Source organism: Chrysochloris asiatica, unplaced genomic scaffold (genome assembly GCF_000296735.1).
Source record: "Chrysochloris asiatica unplaced genomic scaffold, ChrAsi1.0 scaffold00040, whole genome shotgun sequence".
NCBI classification, from domain to species: domain Eukaryota; kingdom Metazoa; phylum Chordata; class Mammalia; order Afrosoricida; family Chrysochloridae; genus Chrysochloris; species Chrysochloris asiatica.
Window position 1 is genome coordinate 5,379,196 of NW_006408558.1, and position 19,772 is coordinate 5,398,967.

At 39.6% G+C, this 19,772-nt stretch overlaps 1 protein-coding gene across 1 annotated transcript in view; it reads right to left on the bottom strand.

The window, feature by feature from the left end:
* CDKAL1 (CDK5 regulatory subunit associated protein 1-like 1) overlaps window positions 1–19,772 on the bottom strand; it is a 980,453-nt gene that overhangs the window by 815,749 nt on the left and 144,932 nt on the right. The window contains exon 4 of the mRNA XM_006860787.1: window positions 15,631–15,715. Coding sequence (XP_006860849.1) covers window positions 15,631–15,715 — 85 coding nt within the window. The remainder of the gene's footprint in view (window positions 1–15,630; window positions 15,716–19,772) is intronic.

A 19,772-nucleotide genomic window follows, 5' to 3' on the forward strand; every position in this document is an offset into this window, starting at 1 on the left:
TTCCGACTTGATGGCACCTGACAACAACAACAGTCTACAGAAGGAGTCCTGGTGTGGCGCTGTGGGCTAAGGCATCAGACTGCAAAGTCATTTGAACTGCAAAGTCGGTGGGTCAGGCTCACCAGCTGCTTCTTGGAAACCCTACCCAGGGTCGCTATGGGTCGGAATCGACTCAAGGGCACTTAACAAGAACAACAAGTCTACATAAGTATGACCCTCAAGTCTGCAGAAGTAAGTCTCTTCCTCAGATTCTAGGTTTTTGACCCTCCTGTGTGCCACCACAAACATCACAGATACAGACTATCTCTTAGCTAAGCCTACCTCCACAATGCACTTTCTTTCCAGGCCCCAGCTACAAGTGCTCTCGGCTGTACGCATGTCCTTTTCTAACACAGAGCTCTAACAGTTGCCTTGAATTAGTTACGAAGCATACACTGTGTGGATCAGGAACCTGTACTTAAGACACCGTTTGCCTAGAACCACCCTCGATTTTGAAATGTATGTTGTATATCTTTCAAGCAATCTCTTACTGATTACCAAGCTAGCATATTTCTCTATATGCAATTATGTGAAATGATATATTAATGCAAAATTTACAGCCTGAAAGGAAAAAATAAATTTTTTTAATTTCTAAAAATGTATTTATGGATATCAATCAGTTCTATTCAAGGGTTTTAATTTATTTTCACTACTATTGCTGAAATATACTTTATCAATGGTATCAAATACTTTCTTATTGACTAAAAGTAATCAATTGGATATTAATTGACATTTCAACGACATAAAGTATATATATTGACTCAAACATCTTCTCATTTAAAGAAAAAATATTTCCTTCAACAACTAACATAAAACATTGACAGACACTTATGGAAAGCTCCAAATTAAACTTTTAAAGTTTTGCCATAAATTAGCTTATCTGATCTTCCTCTTGTAAGAGAAAAGAAATTTATGAGCTTGGAGAGCACATCACTAGTTGGCACATGGGATAAGCTGTTGACTTCTAAAACATATTGTAAAAGAAACCCTGGACATTCACTTTAATCTCTATTTTCCCCAAATAGTTTCTGTCATGTGATTCTGCCTCTTTCTTTCTTAATGTATTTACAAGAAGAAAATCAAGCACGAACACATACGCTCACTGAAAGAAGAAAAACACTAACTGATGTTTCCTAACATTTAATTATAAAATGAGCGTCCCATACAACTTGTCTTCTGATTAATTCATTTACTGATCATTGTAAATTTATTTCTGTTTTCTGTCTAAAACTCTCTAAAAATTCCAACTTCTAAACTAGGCTTGGACTCCTGATATGGTACTGTAGGATCAGCACTGGAGTGCAAACCAAATGTTCAGTAGTTCAAACCTACCAGCTGCTCCTTGGAAATCCCATATAGGATCGCTATGAATTGGAACCAACTCGATGGCACTTCACAACAATAAACCAACAAGGGGTACCATCGAGTTGGTTCCGACTCACAGCCACCCCTGTATAGGGTTTCCAAGGAGCAGCTGGTGAGTTTGAACCATCGATCTTCCAGTTCAAACCAACCTTGCAGTCCAGTGCTTTATCCCACAGCGCCACACCAGGACTCCAATGTATGTGTGCAACATCTAAATTATGTTCTTATCCTGTGTATCTTTACTGTTGCTGTTAAAACAGAGACAACTCAGGGTAATTGGGGGGTAAAAATGAAAAGCATTCCAATGTCACATTGTACTCCTTCTAAAAAGTTGTGAATGTAGATAACAGAAGGAAGAAAGGTCACTTGCTAAATGATGAGGACTTCCTCTATACTGATCCTGATAAAAGATAGAAAGATGAATAAAGTATGTACAGGAGTCCCCTGCCTTCTGAAAGTAGAGTGTTCCTGTGAAGCCTTTTGTAAACCGTGCCACAGGCTTAAAGTGAAGAAGCAATAACCACAATTTTACATGTGTTCCCAGACCCAAAAACTCACCTAACAAATAATACCAAATAAGGCATAAAACCTAGGTGGCTCCATAGGACAAACACTGGAATGCAAAAATCAAGGTTGGCTATTCAAGCCTACCAGCTGCTTGCGTGGGGGTAGGGAATGAGGTTTTCTGCTCTGGCAAAGATTTAAAGCCTCGGAACCCCTATACAGAATTGCCATTAGTTGGAACTGACTGGATGGCACTTCAAAAACAACATAGTGTTTACAGACATTGTTTAACACTATAGAGGCTTGAAGAAGCTCTGGTAAGAAACAGGCTGCGAACCTTAAGGTCAGCAGTTCGAAACTACCAGCTGTTCCAAGGGAGAAAGATGAGGCTTTCTGCTCCCATAAAGATTTGCAGCCTCGGAAACCCTGTACAGGGTCACTCTGGGTCAGAATAACTCGACTCACTTAACAACAACATGGAGGTTTGAAGATAAGATGCTGAGTGTAGTTCCTGGGGAAGGAGCTTAGGGTTCGTGATGCCTGTTTAACAGCTTCTTGAAAACAAATGCTCAACGCTAGTTTTGCTTTTCACCTTTTTTTATAAAAGCTAAAATCCTCTTCGTATGTCTTTTCATTAGCAAAAGCAGGTGCTAATATAAGTCTTTTGTAAAATCAAAAGAGTACAAAGCCAACCTATGGCAGACCAAGTTATTCTCCAATAAATCTTCTCCCTTGCTTCCTCAATAACAGAACCTAATTTTGGGGGAGAACAATAATGTGGTTTGGGGAAAACAACACATTCTCCCACCATCTTTACAAATAGAGGCAGTCATGTGGTATGGTTCCAGCCAATGAGATACAAGTACAGAGTTTGGGGTGGGACTTCCTGTAAAGCTCTCTTGAAAATGGGGTTGACACCAGCTACCATCCATAGGCAAGACAGCTAGCCAGTGTAGGATGCTATAGAAATTTTATGACAAACCATTACTCATGCTCAACTTGTACTAATCTATGTAAATAAAATAAGTACTCTGAAAAAAGTGAAAAAACAACACACAAAAATAGGTTGACTCTACAGGCAAGCACCATTTGGTACATCCTCCATTTTGTAACTACAAGTGAAAAGACCGACAAAACTGCAGAGACCTAAGTCCTAACATCCTTGAATTTCCAAACCAAAGCCAGCAACTTTTTAACTAAGGGCATTGCATCGTATAAGAAAAATAAATCTCCTACTTTCTTTAACCATCTACTTTTTGGGTTTTCTATGACATGCAGCTAAACTCAATTACTTAGCCATGCAATTTAATAGGAAAGAGAAATGCAAAAAAAAAAAAAAAAATTTCATGGAAAGGCGCATACGGTAAAATTAGTTCTGACAGAAACAGCGGATAGGCAAAGTCAGTACAGTAAATATACGTACAGAAAGCAAATGTGAATTGGTTCATTCATTTGTTCAACTATCACTGTCAACCACTAGACTTACAGCTAGGGATCCAAATAAAAGACGTAAGAGGTTGTTCCTCAGGAAGTTTGAAATAGGATAAAAGACAGATTATTACAAATTTTTACAGAGAAGCCACACACAGTGCCTACAAAGACTGGCATCTATTTCTAAGGTCCACAAAGGTACTATTCTGTCACCAAGTGTCACACTCAATGTTGATGTAGTGACAGGCTTCAGCTTAGCAACTCATGGGGACCCAGTGCTTCTGAGTATAATTGTTCCCTGGTTTTTAAGATGTAGAAAGCCAAGCCTTTCTTCCAAGGCACCTCTGGGTGGGCGTGAGTCACCAGCATTTAGTTTTGCTGCCAAGCCAATTAACTCTTTGTGCTACCAAGGACACCTAGCTTCAGCCTTACAGCAATAAAAGCAGTAATCAAAGTAAACACAGGGTATTCTGAAGAGGATATGCATCTGTAGGTGAGCTATTAGCTAAACAGCTGAGGTGCACATTACCTGTGAATTTTAGTTAGCCCTCTCTGCTACCACTATCCAAGATCTCCCTGATCTTAGAGAATCATATCTTAATGCACTCTCAAAATCTAAGTAACTCTATTAATGTGGCTCCGAGAACACCTAAGCCTAACAAAACCTAAAAGAAAAGTTAATATTTAATATTTTAGTAGCGTTTCCTATAGGTTTAAAGGCCATGCATTTTCTTTTATTTATTATCACATATTAAGTACTACTACTGAGTGACTAAAAATTAAGAAAGATTATTTTTACATTAAGAGAACACAAGACTCTTTTCTCTGCTGCTGTATAAACACATGCACCAAGTAAAAGTAGAATGTCTTTCAAACCAAAACAATAGGAAATCACTCTTGGCTCAAAGAGCAGGTTTAGATCATGTTGATTTCTTCTTTAATCCAGCTAAAGCAAGTTTCTGCATGCTTTCTGGGGCCTCCACCTACAGAGTTGTTTGGACAACAGCCAACACATATATTTAATTACGTAAGTATTCAATGCTATCAGCCAGCTGTTGCCAGTACATAATACACTGACCTCTTTCACTCGCTTAAAATGGCAAAAACAAAGTAACTGTTGATGTAACAGTAATCTTGAAATATGCAAAACACTGTTCTCCACAAAGATTTGAGATAACTACAGAACTCAATTTTGCATTTTAAATGACTTATTTCTTCTGATTTGCGTCTTTCTGATTTGCAAGTTAACTAGTAATCGTTTAGCTAAAAATCTATTCCTTCATTGTGTGTGTGTGTGTGTGTGTTGTTAAATCAGCCAGGAACTGGGTTTGCAACCCCAAAATATACTTTCTCCCATATTTTCCATCCAATTTCTTACTGAAACATGTTATATCCTCTTGGTTTCCCGTTCTTTTCTCCTTCCCCCGTTGTTAGGGGGCACAGAACTTCAACTGTGCAGCAGGGAACTGGCTAAAATCTGCTCTGAACACACATAACTCTAACCCTTAATTCGCCTCAGTTTAGGAATCAACATTTGTTTCTGGAAAGCTTGTTTCTACAGTACTACTATTTATCCCACAGCAACTCAAAGGAAAAGAAAACAACAAACAAAATAAACCCCGCAAAATCCCAGCAACAACAAAACATAGCCTAGGGAGAGCCAAAGCTGAGGACCTGAATAATAGAAATTCACACATAGTACCAGACAGAAACTCTACCATACACAACAACTTATCCAGGGAAACCTGACCTTCATCAAATCAGTTACCAATCCAATTTCAATACAATGAACAACTCAACACCACGTGTTTACCGGATACGTCCTAGACACCAAGGATGCTGCAGTAAAGAAGACAGAGAATACCACTGTCTCATCGATGTTACTGTTCAACAAGTCCTGAAAGATCTTGGGTCAAGTTACCCTTTCCAACACTTCCACTTAGTATACAGCTGATGTTTTCTGCTCATGCATGCGCACTGCAAAAATTTTACATCTATAAGTAAAGCAAATGGTGTGATGAGTCTATAGTTACATTTGTCATATTACATATCATTTATACTATAATTAACATAAAATACACTAACAAGGACTAGCTGATATGGTGGCATTAAGCAGAGTAATAATAAACTTTGCCCAAAAAAGGAAAAATCAGTTCAATTTAATTCTACAAACATGTGTTGAATAACTCCTACTGTGTGTTAAGACTCAGGCCATACACTACCAGGTATTTATTCATGCAGTTCTTACCCCAGGACACCATGAGCGCAAACAGTTAATATGCTTGGCTGTTAACCAAGAGGTTGGAGGTTTGAATATTCCAAGAGGTACCTTAGAAGAAAGAACTGGCAATCTACTGTTCAAAAATCAGGCACTAAATATAAGTGCCATTGAGCTGGTCCCACCTCATAGCAACCCTGAATAGGCTTTCCAAGCAGCGGCTGGTGGGTTTGGATTGTCGGCCTTGTGGTTAGCAGTCCAGTGCTTATCCTACATCACCACACCAGGACGCCACTGAAAACCCTACAGAGCACAAGTCTACTCTAACCCACATGTGGTAGCCATGGGTTAAGAGTCAATTCAAGGGCACTGGTTTTACTGGGTTTCCTACCCTTTCACTCAAGTTGAGATGCTTCAGTTAATCTATTGGTGAGGTTCTGAAGCTGGCCAGCTCGTTTAGGTTGGTGGGGAGAACAAAGTACTGCCATTCACAGCTGAGCTTCAGATAAGTACTCCAAAAAAGGGAAATGTATTCTCATTCCTTTTTACTACCAGTGGTATCATCCAAGTATAAGTAGCTTACCTCATTTAGGACACCAAAGAGCACATGACTTCCTATTCTATACATGAAATAGAAAAGGCAAAATAGCACAATTTCTTTTAAAACTGTTGTTGTTAAGTGCTGTTGAGTCAGTTCCGGCCCATAGCGACCGTGTATATGGTTTCTGCAGAGCAGCTGGTGAGCTTGAACCACCTCCAAGTCAAACCGACTTTGCAGGCCAGCGCACTAACCCACGATACCACACGTGTTGTTGTTAGGTGCCACCGAGTGGGCACTGACTCATAGAGTCCTTATGCACAGCAGAACGAAACACTGCCCTATCCTAGGCCAACCTACTGTTGGCACGCTTGAGTCCATCGATGCTGTCACTTGGCCAATCCATCTCATGGTGGTCTTCCTCTTTTTCTCCGACCCTCCACCTTACCAAACATGATATCCTTCTCCAGAGACTGGTCCCTCCTGACAACATGTCTGAAGTTTGGCCATCCTGGACTCCAAGGAGCACTCTGCCTGCACATCTTCCAAAACGGATCTATTGGTTCTTTTGGCAGCCCATGACACTTTCAATATTCTCCTCCAACACCATAACTCAAAAGCATCAATTCTTCTACGGTCTTCCTTATTCACTGTCCAGCTTTCACATGTATATGAGGTTATTGAAAATACCATGGCTTCAGTCAGGCGCACCTTAGTCCTCAAGCTGACATCTTTGCTTTTCAACACTTTAAAAAGGTCTTGTGCAGCAGATTTCCCTAATGCAAGACTTTCCAAGCAGCATTTGATTTCTTGACTGCTGCTTCCTAGAGTGTTGATAGTTGATCCAAGAAGAATGAAGTCCTTGACAGCTTCAATCTTTCCTCCATTGATAAGAATGTTGTTTATTGGTCCAGTGGTGAGGATTTTTGTTTTCTTTACATTGAAATGTAATCCATACTGAAGGCTGTGTTCTTTGATCTTTATCAGTAAATGTTTTAAGTCCTCTTCACTTTCAGCAAGCAAGGTTGTATCATGTGCATATCGCAGGTTGTTAATGAGTCTTCCTCCAATCCTGAGGCCACGTTTTTCTTCATGGAACCCAGCTTCTCGTATTATTTGCTCAGCATACAGGTTGAATAAGTATGGTGAAAGAATACAACCTTGTTGCACACCTTTCTTAATTTTAAAACATTCAGTGTTACCATGTTCTGTTCAAACAACTGCCTCTTAGTCCAGGAACAGATTCCTCATGAGCATAATTAAGTGTTCTGGAATACTCATACTTCACAATGTTGTCCATAGCTTGTCATGATCTACACAATCAAAAGCCTTTGCATAGTCAATAAAGCATAGATAAACATCTTTCTGATATTCTCTGCTTTCAGCCAAGATCCATCAGACATCAGCAATGATATCCCGCGTTCTGTGGCCTCTTCTGAATCTGGCTTGAACCTCTGGAAGCTCTCTGTCAATGTATGCTTGCAGCTGTTTCTGCATTACCTTTAGTAAAACTGTACTCCCATGGGATATCAAAGAGATTGTCCAATGATTTTCGCATTCTGTTGGGTCACCTCTCTTTGGAATGGGTACAAATATGGATCTCTTCCAATCAGCTGGCAAAACACTTATTGTTATTGTTAAGTTCCATTAAGTCGGTTCCAACCCATAGCGACCCTGAACAGGGTTTCCAAGGCTGTAAATCTTTACGGGAGCAGAAAGCCTCATCTTTCTCCTGCGGAGCAGCTGGTAGTTTTGAACTACTGACCTTGCGGTTCCCAGCCCGATTCATAACCACTATTCAACACGAGAGGGCCCTATTTTCGGCCACAAAGGGGCTTCAAAGGTTTGCAGAAATCCCTTTATCTTTCCAGTCCATTTTTCCAGGAACTTTTTGAAGCCCCGTGGTACAGTGTTTGAAAATCAGATGTTCTTTCCCTAAAACACAACCTGTCTCTGACAAGTGACTCACAAGTGGAACTCAGATGATTCTTAGAACCGTTGACAAGCAGTCTTAATCTGTTAAGGTTGCTTCCCAGGAAAAGAAAAATCATTATGTGGTAGAGTCAAAGGGTCAAAACCTCCATTTTAAAAAAAAGGATTTTCGTGATGCCAATCCCCTGCCCTCAAGATTCACAATCTATGTAAACAAATTATAAAATATAATATGCAACAATATATGCTGAGATGAGATTTTAAAAGTAGCAAAGAGCAAAGGGTGATTAAGTGTGTGAGCCTTAGTAGTAAAGGGAGACAGTATTACCTTTGACATGAGGATCAAACTATGAAAGAGTTGACTTGGCAGGATTCATGTGATGTGTGTGCACGTGCACTGGGGAGAATGAAGAGAGGGTGTTCTAGGGGAAAGGAAGGACGTATATAGACACAAGTGTCTGGAAAACTAGTTTAGCAGAGGAAGTATAAACTCTATAGAGGAGTAGCAAGAAAAGAGGTCAGAGAGGTAAGCAAGGAACAAGTAAAAAATATCTGTGTCATTAAGAAAGTGTATCCTTAATCTGTAGCTGAGAATGTACAATTAATGAGTTTGTAGCCAAGGGCTCCTGATGTGGGTTAATGTGCTGGACTGCAAGGTCCGTTTGAACCACAAGGTTGGAGGTTCAAGCTCGCCAGCCGCTCTTCGGAAACCTTATATAGGATGGCTATGGGTCAGAATCAACTCGATGACACTTAGCAGCAGCAACAACAGCAGAGGCATAGTAAGCAGTCTGGAACAGAAAAGAAGCTGGACTCCAGCTAAAATTCCACTATAATAAACAGAATGAGAGGGACTGAGGAGAGTAAGTTAAGAGAGTCAGCAAAGAGTGCTTGTAGTGTAATGGATTATGAGCTGGGCTACTAAGTGCAAGGTCAACAGTTCGAACCTACCAGTCAGTCAGTTGGAGAAAGATAACCAGTTACAGCCCTGGAAACCCTATACAGGATCATTATGAGTAGGAACCGACTCAGTAGCATACAACTGCCAACCAACTAGTAAGATGGTAGCAAGAGAAGGGTTAAATTCAAATGACGTATGTCTAGTTCATGGCCATCTGGTAAAGCATATGAATGCTGTGCTCCACTTACAGGTCACAAGAGTAACATTTAGCACAACGTATGGCAGTTCCACTCTGCAATCCAGGGTCACTAAGAGTCGGAAGCAACTTGACAGCACACAACAACAACAACAAGCAATTAAGTGCCACCAAGTTGGGCCCTACTCATATAGGGTTCCCAAGGAGCAGCTTGTGGATTTGAACTGCCAACCTTGCAGTTAGGAGTCAGAGAAAGATGTACAAGAGGAAGAAAACAAACTCTACACATAGAATCAATTCTTGAGAGTTAGGAATGAAGAAGAAAACAAGAAATCAAGGAAAACTGCTTGGAGTCCTGGTGTGGAACTGTAGGCTAAGTAGTGGACTACTAATCACAAAGTCAGGAGTTCAAATCCACCAGTCATTTCTCTGAAATCATATATATAGGAGTTAGGAGCAATTCAACGGCATTTAACAATAACAGCGTATTTGGTAGATGACTGCGCAATGGGATATAAATGGAAATGCTAGCTCAGGAAAAGGCAAGGAAAGCTATAGGGGTTTTTTACTTGATGAATTGAGGTGTCTATGGATAAACGGAGGGGTTTCTAGTAGTGCAGTGGCTAAAGTGCTTGACTGTGAATCCAAAGATGGGTGGTTCGAACCCACCAGCTACTCTGCAGGAAAAAGATATGGCTGTGTCTGCTCCCATAAAGTGTGTGTGTGTGTGTGTGTGTGTGTGTGTGTGTTAAGGACCACAGAGCTGATTCCCAATAGGGTTTTCAATGAACGGCTGGTGAGTCTGAACTGCTGACCTTAAGGTTAGCAGTACAATACTTAACCTAAAACCCCACAACAGGAAACACTATAAGGCAGTTCTACCCTGTCCTACAGGATTGCTGTGAGCTGGAACCAACTTGATGGCAGTGGGGTTTCTGAGTCATTCAAATGGAGACGTCCAGATGGATTAATAAGGTAGATATGCAAGTCTGGATCTTAAAAGGAGAACCAAAGGTAAGAAACACAGATCTGGAAGCATGGGAACTGTAACTAACCATAAAAATAGATGGGGAAAGGTAGGAGGAAATACACATTTAGGATAAGAACTGGACTGCTAATCACAAGATCGGTAGTTCAAACCCACCAGCCGCTCCTTAGAAACCCTATAGAAGGTCATTATAAGTTGGAACTGACTCAACAGTACTTAACAAAACAACAAAGCACTATTTAGAGAAAGAATAATCTCAATTGACAATAGCCGATCAACAATCCATATCAAGTTCAATATTCTGAATTTGTCACTTTCCATAGAAAGTAAAACTCGTTGGTGGGCAAGGACAGCTGAAACAATTGGATTATGGCCAGTTTAAAAACAAACAAACATGCAAAGATTCAGTACATCTTCTAGTGACGTTTTAAACAATAAAGTAAAACCGATACTGAGCTAATGTCACTCCATACATCTAGAAAAGCCAAATTAGTCTACGTTTAAAGAAACATAAAAAGTATACTACAGTACTGAAAAGTAACTTTAACTCAAAATAACTTAGATTACCTAACAAGTCATTTTTACCTTCCAATGCCAAAAACATATTCTTAATAAAAGATAACAAGATGACTACCGAATCAAGTTAACAATGGAATCAAGAGGGTTTTTTTGTTCTTTTAAACTAGATGATTACTGACTTAAAGGGCAAGCACTTCTCTTTCTGAAGACAATTCATGCTTCAATTACAAGTTGGAATTACACTCTGGTACCACCCCAATGTCACTTTAGTTGAAGAAGAACTCGAAGATAAATCTACAAAAGCAAGGAATATTTTCATAATAGGAATGACAATGCAGTCATTTTATAATGTTTGCTCAACTATGTTTTATGTCCAGGGCTTTCTGCTAACGAAAAGATGTTACATAAAGCACTTATTCTCTGTCTCACACTTCTCTTCTTGATGCATTTCTCCCTTGTTTTCAACTGCTCTTTCAAGTACTTTCATTCTAATATCTAAGATCCCTTCAACACTTACTTTTACCATATATTTCTATAAGTTAAGGCTGTTTTAAAGACCTAGTGGCTATTGTCTGTCTATTATCAATATGGTTAAACCACAGTGCCCATTTGGCTTAATAATGTACCAGGTCAAGCAGAGGTTGACAGTTCATGATCAAAGCAAGCTGGCTTTCCTTTCAGTCACTTATACAGAACACACAAGATGTGTTTATTTTCACCAGCCTCCGAATGACCTCTTTTAGGTGGCATGGAAAAGATCCCACATTTCTATAAAGCACTATACCAAAGGACTTTTTTTATTTGATACTCTCATTAGAGGCAAATTTTATTTTTGTGAGACTTTTGATCTTTTCATTTACCCAAGAACCCTTGAAAGTTAAAGACCATATTGCCTGCATCAAATTGGCATAATGAACAAAACAAGGACAGGGCAACTGACAAATCCTGAAGAGGAAACAGTATGCATCCAATAGGTTGACGTTACATAGTATGGGGCTCATTAGCGATTAACTCAAAATGAGTGAAGGCAACAGCATCTAAGATTTCAAAAGGCGGCCAGTAAAAAGCATTTTTAACTCTGCTTTTGCTATTTAAACTCCTACACTTCTATTAACCTGAACATCAGTAACACAAACACTGTAAAACCTTCATAATCACAGCAGTTAGTAGAGAGCCACTACAAACTATAACCAATACAGCCTACAGAATAGTCCCCAAAATAGGTATTTTCATATTGGGTAGTTAGAATGATTTATAAGCAGCACTAGTTTATAAAAAGATTTTTCCCAAATAATCTTAAGTAATTATTCTCTTTGTTCAGGATTAAATTGGACTTCTGGTGTGTCAATGGATGGCAAATCATAGGACCAGTGGCTCAAACCCATGAGCTGCTCCTAGGAAACCCTATACACGGTCTCTATAAGTCAGAACAGACTGGACAGCACTTAACAACAATGACGAGGTTAAAATATATACCCCACAATATTGTTTGTGCTATGAAGTTGTAGAAGTGGTATGTTTTACCATCACTATAAATTCATAGATCTTAATAAGATTGTATTAATCATATGAAAGGGAGTAAATCTCTCAGAGATATCTTTCCTTACTCTTGTTGCCTAGTGGCACAAGAGAAATAAAATAAAGTGATGAGTTGTTGTTATTAAGTTCTATTTAGTCATTTCTAACTCATAGTGACTCTGTATAGGGTTTCTAAGGAGCAGCTGGTGGGTTTGAACCTCCGACCTTCTGATTCACAATCCAGGGCTGATCTTACAGTGCCAAGTCAAACAACTGATCCGTTTGAACCATTGATCCTTGCAGTTCAAACCACCCTTGCAGTCCAGTGCTTAACCTATAGCGCCACACCAGGACTCTGAGCACATGACAGGCTTCTCACAAAACCAAAAATGTTCTCTGAAAATAAAAGCAGCTGGTAAACTTCATTCTCTTAATTATCTCAGCTTAATTCTTCCTTCTGCTCCTAACCCACCGCCATCAATTCAGTTGCGACTCTCGGCGACCCTATATAAACATGGCCCTAACTCCCCTGTTCATTCTGTATGAACAATGCCACCACCATTTTTTCCTCCCCTCCAGCCATAGTTCAGATGATAACTCTTCTCTGCGCCTATAATTTCTCAGAAAAAGATGTCATCACGTTCAATGATAATCTCTATGCCAACAATATGGAATCTCTATCTCTTGTGTTGAACTCTGTGAAAATCTGGTTCCGTTCTCCAACCTGACATCTTCTCTGGCAAGCATGATAATAAAATGGCTAGACGTATTCATTCAAGTCAAGCTGACAAGGTTAAGATCCCACCTCCACATCTCAGAAAACTTTCTTAACATCTCACTGCCCTAGCTGCTTCATTTGTAAAATAGAAAAGAAAAATGAACTCTTCAACTCACCAAAGGGCTCCAAGAATTAAACTGGATAGTATCCAATGTATGTAAAGCATTTAGAACAGTGCCTGGCACATGGGAAACACTCAGTAAAATGCCAATCATATTAATTGTTTTCTTGAAAGCTTTAGCTATAACTTCAAGTACAGCATGTTCAAGGCCCAAAGAAAAATCTTTCTCTTAAAATGAATTACCCTTCTGGAATTCCCTATTTTTTCCAACGAGGGACCTGGATCAATAAAGTTAAAGTGTAAAGACTTCTTCTCAAACCCAGATATTCCTTCCAATTCTGTATGCCTTCACTTGAGATGAGGGCATCGATACCTGGACTATAGTCACTGTTCTAACCAGACTCCTAATCTGTAGTTTTCCTTATTCCCAACCCTCTTTCACACTGCTGTGGAATTGATCCTCTGAGATCAAGACAGCAAACACAGGAAACAAAAATTTAAACAGAAATATATAGTAGCATACCAAGACCCAAAGGCAAGCCCATCGCCATGGGGCCAACTCAAACGCATAATGACACTGTAGACAGTGTAGAACTATCCCTCTGGGTTTCCACAGAAGCAGGTTGCCACATCTTTCTCCTGCAGAACAAGGGGGGAACAGGTGGGAAGGGGTTCAAACCACCATCTTTTGGTTAGCATCCATTGTGCCACCAGGGCCTTAAGACATGCCACAATATGGAGCGAGAGCGTGTAAGTAAGTCAATCATAAACAAACAAATAGTACCTGGCCTCACTTATATGAAGACACGAAATGAAAATGAATGGACCATGTCCAAAGTTTATTAGTCACTTCCAGGAGCAGGAGAAAGGGACAGGGCAAGGCTATTGCTTACAAAGTACAGAGCTTCAGTTTACAGCAATCGAAAATGTACCCTGGTAGAGCTGCACAGCCAATTAATGTTAATTGTTACCAGTAAGTCGAAGTTCTGGTGTGGCGCTGTGGGTTAATGCCCTAGACTGCAGAGTTAGTTTGAACCACAATGTTAGCGGTTCAAGCCCACCACCTGCTCTCCGGAAATCCTAAACAGGGACGCTATGGGTTGGAATGGACTCAATGGGACCTAACAACAATCAATAAACTAAATATCTATAATAAGTTGAGTTGACTAAAGTTGGGTAATAGGTACATTTACAACAATATTTTTTTTAAGTAACTCATGGGATTTGGGTCCTTGGTTTGGACCTTTAGAGGTCATAGTTTCATGGGACATTCCAGTTAATTGGCCAAATAATGTGTTTAAGCTTCTGTGCTACCTCCTAGTTCACTACATAGTTCCAGGGATCTTAAAAGTTTTCAAGTATCAATCTGAGATGCAACAATTGGTCTCTATTTGCTCGGAACAGCAGAGGAAGAAGGAAAGTCAGGAGGAGGCTATGGGATGTGTAGGTAATGCCTCCAAGAACAACTGCCTCCTTTGCCATGAGAGCGGAAGAAATGGATGGTGCCTATGTACCATTACTGAACAGTTTGATCAAAGATTCTATAGAAGAATTCTGACCAAAATAAGAAAAATGCAGAACAGAATCTCAAGTTTTCATGGAATCTAGATGTTCTGGAGCCACAGTAGCTGATTGAACCCTAGAAACTATTACCATAAAATAATCTTTAAGCCTTACACCAAAATATTCCTGAATTATCTTTCAAACCAAACCATAGTTTAGCTTAACAAATAAAAAACACCTTATGCATTGTACTCTTTTAAGATCTACCTAGGTGGGATCAAACTGACAAAAACAACTTCAAAGACCAGATAACAAAACTTAAGAGGGCAGTGAGGATTTATACCAGAACTTCAAGCAGGTTTATTCTAGTATGATCCCCTGCTTCTGGTATGATCATTTCCACCCTGATATAATGAATCAGAATCTACATTTTTAACAAGATCCCCTAAGATCTTGTTTAAAAAATGTAGATTCTGAACATCTATACAAAAATGCAGATTCTGATTCATTATATTGGGGGTGGAAATGAAAATTCTCAACAGGTGGTCTAAGTAGAAAGAACCAATCCAAAGGAACTCATCAAAGGAGGGTAAGAATGGCTGCACAACTTTGAAGAATGCAAGTAATGTGACTGAACTGTACATGTAGAAACTGTCAAATTGCTGTACATTTTACTGTGTACATGCTCAACAACAAAATAGTTACATTTTTACTTTAAATATAAAATACTGTACAGGTAAACAAAGAAAAAATAAATAATTTTTTAAAACAATAAATAAGAGTGGAACAATTCAGTAGTTACATGATTGGGGGAGGGATCTAAATAAAAAATGCACAGGAATCCTTAGAAAGACTTAAAGAAAACCTAGTATCTTAGCTGTGGATTAGAAAACTTAAATATTCAAATCACTTATTTGCCAATTTCATAAATACTCATCTCACCTATTTTAAAAGCCCCCATTGAATCTTTATCTGGTCATTTCAAAAGAGTATAACAATAAAAGTCAGTTGTATTTTTTTTCGGACATATATTAAAGATTTAGGTTGACATTAGGAATCTTGTAAAAGTTAATTATCTGATATTAATTCTTATTTCACTTATAAAAACTAGAGAAAACAAATCAACAAGTTCCACTTACTTAATTGAGTTCCTAAAGTGGTCTTCAGCTGGGTTTTTGACAGTGCAGCTATTCAGAAGCCATAAATCTGCGTCTAATGCATTTTCTATATAAAATAAAAAAGAGAGAAAGAGAAATAAGTATTACAGCTTATTATTCCAAAATATCCAAGTACTTAGTCATGTGGCATTAGGATTTGAATAACTGCTACAGGGGTAGAGTCCTGGTGCGGCGCTGTAGGAGAAAAAGAGGAAGACCCCCAACAAGATGGAATGGCACAGTGGCAGCAGCAACGGGACCCCACGTAGCAAAGACTGTGAGGTTGGCAAGGTCTGGGCAGTGTTACGTTCTGTTTTGCATGAAGTCGCTGAGTCGGTACCAGCTTGATGGCACTTAACAACAACAACAGCAGGGGTTGGAGTTGAGGGGAAGTGGCGGATAGAGTGAGCAGAATCAAGCAGGCAATTACAGTATAGTGAGTAACTGATAAAACACAGGAAATACACTTAATGTAAAAATGTCTAGCCTACGCTATCTGTATCTGTTTTATTTAAAATATTAAAAAGAAGAAGTATTTTCTTTCTTTTTCATATGAAAGTACTACTTAATAACTTTCAGAACCCTAACTGGGACCAGCCTAATCTTACCTCTAAATAGGAAATGAATTGCCCCTTTTTAGATTACAGTTAATATTTTTAGACGTCTGATGAAACATTGTGACATACTTATTTGCAATGATGCACATCATAGTAGTTACGAATCAGGCTGCGAACCGCAAGGTCAGCAGTTTGAAACTACCAGCTGCTCCGCGGGAGAAAGATAAGGCTTTCTGCTCCCGTAAAGATTTACAGCCTCGGAAACCCTGTACAGGGTCGTATGGGTCGGAACCAACTCCACAGCACACAACAACAACAACAGACTCCTGATGTGGCACTGAGGGATAAAGCACTGGACTACAATTTGGTTTGAACTGCAGGGTCAGCGGTTCAAACTCACCAGCTGCTCCTCACTATGAGTTAGAACCGACTCAACATTTAACAAGATGGAGACATCAGTTCCATGTTTCTCCCCTGGGACATTTACACATTATTTCAACAACATCATAGTTATTGGAGTTCTGGTGTAGCGTTATAGAATATAACACTGGACCGCAAGGTTGGTTTGAACTGCAAGAACAACAACAACATCTCATAGTTATTACAATTAATGTATAAATGACAAAACATGCTTGATGCTAAAACAACTTTGTTGGTGGTGTTAAGTGCCATTAAGATAGTTTTAACACACAGAGACCTGTTTCCGAAGAGCAGCTGGTGAGTTTAAACCAATGACCTTGCGGTTAGCAGTCCAGTGCTCATCCTACAGCACCATACCAGGACTCCAACTTCAGTTACCACAATAAAAGGAACTGAGTATACCACAATGAAAGGAAAATCTTCAACAGTATTTCAATAAGAACACACAGCGAGGTCAAAAGACAAACAACTCTGAAAACACAGATTTCAGTGTGTCTACTTTCTAAGTGAGAAAAGAGTTCAAGTTAGGGTAGAGATATGATTACTTCACTTTCCTGATCAAACTCAGAAAAGATGAGTATTCACAGAACTACTCTTAGTTCCTTCCAAATTATTCCCCCAAATGGTCCTGAAAGGTATTTTTCTAATACCAATCTGATATTGGACCCCTCTTTCAATCTCTCAGTGACTTCCAGTTGGTATTCAAGACAAGCCACCTTAGCTTCCACACATCAATATCCTTTACTTGCTATATCCTCTGACCATCAACTCCAGCCTCACCAAACCCCTTGAGATTCTTAAATCCAAACCAAAAAGCCAAAATTGTTACTGTTGAGTGGATTCTAGCTCATGAGGATCCCAGATGCTACAGAGTAGAACTGTGCTCCATAGAGGGTTATGGCTGTATCTCTATAGAAGTACATCACCAAGTCTGTCTTCTGTGGCACCGCTGGGTAAATTCACCACACTTTATGTCAATGACTGAGAATAAACTACGTGTACTATCCAAGGACCTTTGGAATTCCTGAAACTTGTGCTACACTTTTATTTTCTTCAGATAACAGGCAGTCCACGGCTCTCCTTACTCACTAGCTTATCTCAGTGCATCACCAATCAGCTTCAGCTCAGGCCTGAAACATATCCCCACAGTCCACTGTGCATAGGCTGTTCTTGAGCTTTATAATTCTGTATTGTTTTCATTGGTTTTCCCAGCCTGTCTTTACTACTAAGAGATTCTGAAGACAACCTTTTTATCTGCTGCTCTCTGAAGGTCCAGGGCCTGACAGTGAAGGCACCATACACCATTATGGAGGCACACTACCGTTTCTTTCAGTGACCGTATGGTTGGCAGCTGAGGGCTTTCGCTGCTCTAACGGGTACTATGGGAGAGAGGCAGATAACAGAGGGACACTGAGTGGGATGCACACGTGTACACGTGTACACCACTTGGACTGATCGTTCTGACTGACATAATTCAGAGGATATTTTTTTGACTTAAAGTTTAAAGATGATCTTAGGACAATAGTTCTGAAGGTTGGTTCATCTGGCCTCCATAGCTCCAGAAATTCTGGATGCCAAAAGAACTGGAAATCTGTTTTGCATTTCCCCTGCCCCGGAAGGTTTATTTTAACCATCCTATCTGGAGTACATCTTCTCGAATAAGCTTTAAAAAGTCAGTGATTTCTTGAACAAATATTTTATGTTATCCACAGGATGTTCCCAGCGTTTATGGCAGTACCTGGTACATAGGAGACACTTAGTAGATATCTACAAAAAGAATGTTGAGCTGTGTTAGATTATGCAATACTATGAGTAAAGTGTTACACAGTTAAGAAAAAAAATGGATCTGTTATCTATTGATAAAAAAATCAATAGCAATTCTGATTTCAAAAAGAAAAAAGCAACAACCTAAATACAGAACTATCTACACTGGCTACTGGCTTGTATCCTGGTTCATTCCACTGCCACATTCCACTACTCAGTCACCTATGAGACATTTCAGTCAATGACCTCCCAATGAGGCCTCCAGCAACAAACAGGGCAAATCATTGTACTGTGTCTGGAAGTTTCTCGATGTGGAAATGTACTGACTTTCAAATTAAAGTAAACACTTTGGTGATCCAATAGTCACAATTAATAGTAGTCCTATAAATATACCAAAATGCCACAAAACTGTCTAACCTTTTGGTAAACCTTCTCCCCCACCAAAAAAGTATGTCCTTATACCGTGAATATAGCAGTTTCTTACTCATTATTTCTGAACTCAATTTTCTGTTACTATATCTCATCTAATATTGTCTACAAAAAGGAAATCTAATTAAAAGTAGGGAAACAAGATGATAGCTTCAATTACTAGTCAATGATATGATGGTGACGTTGTTGTTGTTAAATACCATTGAGTCAGTTCCAACTCACAGCGACCCTCTATAGGGTTTCTGAGATACAGCTGTTGGATTAGAACCACTGATCTTGTGATTTGCCATCCAGTACTATCTGTGTTTGGTAAGGTGGAGGGTCAGAGAGAAAGAGGAAGACACCCAACAAGATGGATTGTCTAAGTGGCAGCATCAATGGACTCAAGCGTGGCAACAGTAGTGAGGCTGGCCCAGGATCAGGCAGTGTTTCGTTCTGCTGTGCATAAGGTCGCTATGAGTTGGTACCGACTTGATGGCACCTAACAATAACAATTTATCTGTGTTGGAAGAAATGCAGCCAGAGTGCTCCTTAGAGGCCAAGATGGCCAAACTTCATCTCTCATACTTTGGACATGATGTCAGGAGGGACCAGTCGCTGGAGAAGGATATCATGTTTGGTAAGGTGGAGAGTCAGAGAAAAAGAGGAAGACCCCCAGCGAGTTGGACTGGCAAAGTGGCAGCATCAGTGGGCTGAAGTGTGGCAACAATTGTGAGGCTGGCCCAGGATCGGGTAGTGTTTCATTCTGTTGTGCATAGAGTCGTTATGTGTTGGTACCAACTCGATGGCACTTAACAACAACAACAACAACTTATCCTACAGCACCATACCAGGAGTCCTTGAAGATGACAGAAGAGGGTAACAGAAGAGGGCAATGTAGCAGAGAATAATTAAGCGACTGCTCCAGTTTAGATAATCACAATAAACCTTCCTGGGGACAAGGCCCAATTTTCA